Here is a 5,155-nt window from a genome sequence, read left to right as displayed (position 1 = left end):
ATAGAAGGGGAGAAATAATTGACCGACGTTAAGTTTCCAAACCTTTTTTTAAGGAGTTAAGTATACACACACACACACACACACACACACACACACAACGTACACACACACACACACACACACACACACACACACACACACACACACGGTCCTTGTCCTCTACTTATGAGGAAGGTTGAACTGACATGAAGCCCCTCCCCTCTCTTCTATAATAACTGGATTTTATACTGTAATTATGACTGATTTATGTGATGGTTACAAAGTGCTGAAAGTAGCATTTCTATCCTTTTGTTTTTTCTTCGTTTCATAAAGTAATGGTTATTTTATTATTTTATATCAAGAATAAATTCTTGCTGGAATCATGAGTTTATATTTGAGACGAAGCTGAACCTTTTATTTGATCAGCTTTTTCTTCTTTTTCTTTTTCTTTTCCTTTCGTTCATAATCACAGAAACCAAGTTGATAAAGTGTTTACAGTCATTTATTTCTTTGTGTTTTAATAGTACAGATTGTATCAGACATGCATGCACTTATTAAACCATTTCTGTTTTGTAAAGTACTTTACAGAGTCTTTCATTACGGGGGGGCACTCCCTTTACTGAAAATAACCGATCTCCAAGCTCACATGTTGTGAGCTTTTACATATCTCTGCTGTCCGGCCGGCAGGAACCAGCTAACTCCAAACCACACACACACACACACACACACACACACACAGCTAACACCAAACCACCAAAATGTTCATTTTTCAGAAAAAGAAAAAAACTAAACAGAAATGTAGGTTTTATTCATCATTGTTAAGAACAGCTGAATGGATCTCCAAGCTCACAATGAGGTTGGAGGTCAAAAGGGGGTGGAGCCTGGAGTCAGCAAAACCAGCTAACTCCACCCCTCTTTGCTGGAGGAGCCAATGGAGTTAGCTGCTTTTGTCAGAAGCGCTTTTTAATACTTTATTTGGTTCAATATTTTTTTTTACCAACACACAGACATAAAGGCTGTTCAATGGCCCTGATTTATGGAAAAAAATGCAAAAGCGTCAACGTGGACACAACGATATACAGTATAGTCATAGATATACAGTATAGTTATAGATATACAGTATAGTTATATAGATATACAGTATAGTTATAGATATACAGTATAGTTATAGATATACAGTATAGTTATATAGATATACAGTATAGTTATAGATATACAGTATAGTTATATAGATATACAGTATAGTTATAGATATACAGTATAGTTATAGATATACAGTATATATAGTATATATAGATATACAGTATAGTTATAGATATACAGTATAGTTATATAGATATACAGTATAGTTATAGATATACAGTATAGTTATAGATATACAGTATAGTTATATAGATATACAGTATAGTTATATAGATATACAGTATAGTTATAGATATACAGTATAGTTATAGATATACAGTATAGTTAGGACCTTGTTATGATTGAAGGCCAGCGGTACAGTCTGATCATTAAAACCCCATATTAATAATAATAGTAAAGAATGGTTCAGAAGCTGTGTTCACGTTCTCTCTCCCATTGTTAATAATACACTCCAACCTGCTTCCTGTCTCATAAGAAGGCGGAGCCAACACAGCGTAGTAAAGTCTAAAGTAAACACAAATGTATTCCACACGAACACAGAGTTTAAACATGTAGAAAAAATATCTTTATTCACTGAAATCATGAAATCAAAACAAGACGATTTATTGAGGATGTGAAGCAAGAAAAAACACAGAAATATCATAAATCTATACACGTTTTAAAGGACTAATCCACCTTTTTAAACACTTCTGGGGTCATTTTAACATCAACTCTTTGATTTGATTGATTCAATATTACAAAATGTGTAAGCCCCGCCCCTACATAAACCCACTGTAACTTCAGTTCATGTTCATAAAATGTTTCATATGTTTTCATTCATTGTTTTTTACTACAACCAAGGTTACAATGGCTTTATATAGGAGGGGGCGTGTCCGGTAAAAAATAATATCAAATATCTAAATATGGAATCAAGCAACTTAAAAACACTAAAGTCTGAGTAGACGTTAAAACCACCCTAGAAGTGTTAAAAAGTGAAATAGTCCTTTAACTGACAGTGTTCTTTAATACATGTTTTAAATGTTTAAACAAACATGTCTTCTTCTTTAATGCTTTGTCTTCACAAATCTTCATCCGTCCATTCCTACAAACAAACAAACACACAGTCGTTAATGAACTACCGTCATGTTAACGGACAATTAAGAAATTCACAGGAAGTGATGCAACGTTTAGGACAGGATGGATGAGATCAGGTTGTGGTAGACACATGTTTTCAATATTCATGATCTCACCTCCTCTGCTATGCGTGGTTCTTTAGCCACATGGTCGTCATCCTCATAACCTCGCTTCCTCTTACTGAAACACATAGTTTTACCACATTGTTATTATTATTATTATCATTATTAGTCACACTGAAGCATCCGTTTGAACCTACAAACAAACACAGACCTCCTGCAGGCCCTGAAAAATCACTCCAAATGTCTGAAGTTGTTTTCTTCATGTCAAGGCTTTCAAGAGGCCTTAAAACAGTTACTTTAACAGCCTTAAAACAGTTAAAACAGTTACTTTAACAGTTTAAGTCTTAAAACATTAAATTAGTTTTGAAGCATTAAATCCCTAGTGTAAAGTCCACCAGGTGACTAAATCCCTAGTTTAAAGTCCACCAGGTCACTAAATCCCTAGTTTAAAGTCCACCAGGTCACAGGGACTCATTCTCTCATTTTCCATTCAAGATTTGGTTTGGTTTTAGAGCGTCTTCTATCAGAACGTCATGTTAACAGTGTCAGAATGTCTTTTGTTTTAAATGTCAGTTTGTTGTGTTGTTGTCATAACGTCCTCGTCTCTCCAGACAGTCACATTGTCATCAGTCCTGTTGTCATGTAGCTCCAAGTAGGTACAGTGTCTGACATCACACCTATGACATCACACCTATGACATCACACCTACAGTAAGAGTGACATCACACCTATTGTCTTCATGTTTGTATCATTTCATGTAGATTAGATACATTATACATGTGTACCTCAGTTCACACATTTACCACAAACTCATTGGTTGTACGTGTAGCCTTATTATTATTATTATTATGACCATTAACCACATTAACCCTGGCATCGTTTTAAAACTGCTTCTTGATTATTCATGAACCTTCATAAATAGGATGACGTGGGTTATTGCTTCTAAACATTGACTTGGATGTATGTGTGGTTAACTGTCCAGCCCTATACTGATGTATTATTACAGTACAGTAGTATATTTACATTACTATTTTTACCTAAATGTGTACTTTGTGTTTCAGGACAGAATGCACCATCCTGTCACTGGCTGCTGCCATTCAGGTCATGTGACTTAGTCCTGGTCTGAAGACTAGGACTTTAAAGTCGTGGTCTGAAGACTAAAGTCCTGGTCTGAAGACTACAGTGATTTGAACTACACAGCATGTAGCCGTTTGTAAACGCAATATAACTGAAGACTCAACTGTTCAGGAAGAATTACTGCTGCATCGACCTTCCAAAGCCCAACCTGAACCATTCAAACACAACTATGTGCCGTTTACCTTCAATAAGGGACATAAGGACACCTTCCATAAGGGACACAAGGACACCTTCCATAAGGGACATAAGGACTCTGAGGAGGTGATTTCTATGAAGATGGACCTGGAATAAAGCTCAGTACTTGACTAGAAGCAACCACAGAATTTATTACAATTGTTGATGTCCTTTATTCTGCCCTGCCCGCCTCTCGACGTGATTGGTCAGTGATGTAATAGGTCTTAGTGATCGACACGGACGATGGCCAAAGGGAAGCAGACTTTTGGTTCCGTCGTCTCCTCTGTCAAAGTGAACTGAAGGTCGTAGGACAATCCAAAGCATTGAAGCCTTTCAGCCCTCATCAGGGAACTTTAAACTCTTTAACGTTTAACTCTTTAATGTAAATGTAGCACCTCACTGACTGAGGGAACGTTTAACTGTCCGTTTAACTCTCTTTAACATTTAACTCTTTAACGTAGCACCTCACTGACTGAGACAACGCAACGCCTTAACCACGCCCACCACCTCTAGCAATACTCGACTCCACTGTACATCCTCCATGTTAATGACCATGTGAATTACCATGTAGCCTCTGGCGTAAACCTGTTAGATCGATCTTTTCTATGCTGCTTTGCTTGTTGATATTCTAACTTTTAGGCTCCTAAGGATGTAAAGCTGCGTGTATTTGATATATGAACACATTTGAATGGTAGTCTGAAGACCACACAGTCAGTAGTCTGAAGACCACCCGGTCAGTAGTCTGAAGACCACACAGTTATTAGTCTGAAGACCACACAGTCAGTAGTCTGAATACCACACAGTTAGTAGTCTGATGACCACACAGTCAGTAGTCTGAAGACCACACAGTTAGTAGCCTGATGACCACACAGTCAGTAGTCTGATGACCACACAGTTAGTAGAGGATTAGCTGTAGACTGTTCCTGTGCTTGTGTTGCTAACCTGTGCACAATAATATGCTGCTCCAACAAACTTCACACAATCTCCCTTTAAGCCATGGGGGGGAGAGGGGGGTCAAAACAAAAGCTTTGTCCTATTTTCTGCTTTATCACTTTAGCTCCTCCCACCGTCAAGTGCTCCGCCTTGCCAAGTCAAAACGTGTGTGTTTTACAGAAGTCGTGCCACGCCCCCATTTCAATTTGACAACTTTTTAAAGTATTTGATCAGACTTAAGGCCCCGTCAGACGGTATCTAGTCTTATATCACAGTATCAATAACATGGATCTATTGATCTGTTGTCCAGCCGTACCGTCAATGCACTAAACATTTCCACAGATCTCACAGACCTCACAGACCTCAGCGAGTCTATTCACGGAACTGAACGCAAAATGCCAACGACGATGTAACTTCCTGTGTGTCTTTCATATCGATGATGTAACTTCCTGTGTTTCTTTTTTTATTGTTTTCTACCTGAGACTCTGATCCTGACGGTGCGTTTTAACAGGGCGATTCAGGATAGTATTTTCCGGAAGTGCATTATATGTCTATGAGAGCCGGCAACTACTGGCGATAGGGCGAAGTGGGCGGGGGGGGGCGATGAAAGATGG

General features: G+C 38.1%; 1 protein-coding gene across 2 annotated transcripts in view; it reads right to left on the bottom strand.

Moving 5' to 3' along the window:
• Positions 1-1,670: 1,670 nt before the first annotated feature.
• The window catches only part of ccnh (cyclin H), a 14,075-nt gene continuing 10,590 nt past the window's right edge, over positions 1,671-5,155 (bottom strand). For both annotated transcript variants that reach the window (XM_084054781.1, XM_084054782.1), the window contains exons 9-10: positions 2,352-2,415; positions 1,671-2,203 (exon numbers count right to left, since the gene is read on the bottom strand). In XM_084054781.1, the coding sequence (XP_083910907.1) occupies positions 2,180-2,203; positions 2,352-2,415 (88 nt within the window). In that variant the 3' untranslated portion in view covers positions 1,671-2,179. The remainder of the gene's footprint in view (positions 2,204-2,351; positions 2,416-5,155) is intronic.

Source organism: Gymnoscopelus microlampas (assembly GCF_963454915.1).
Source record: "Gymnoscopelus microlampas genome assembly, chromosome: 4".
In the NCBI taxonomy this organism is placed as follows: domain Eukaryota; kingdom Metazoa; phylum Chordata; class Actinopteri; order Myctophiformes; family Myctophidae; genus Gymnoscopelus; species Gymnoscopelus microlampas.
This window is presented reverse-complemented; position numbering and strand designations above follow the sequence as displayed.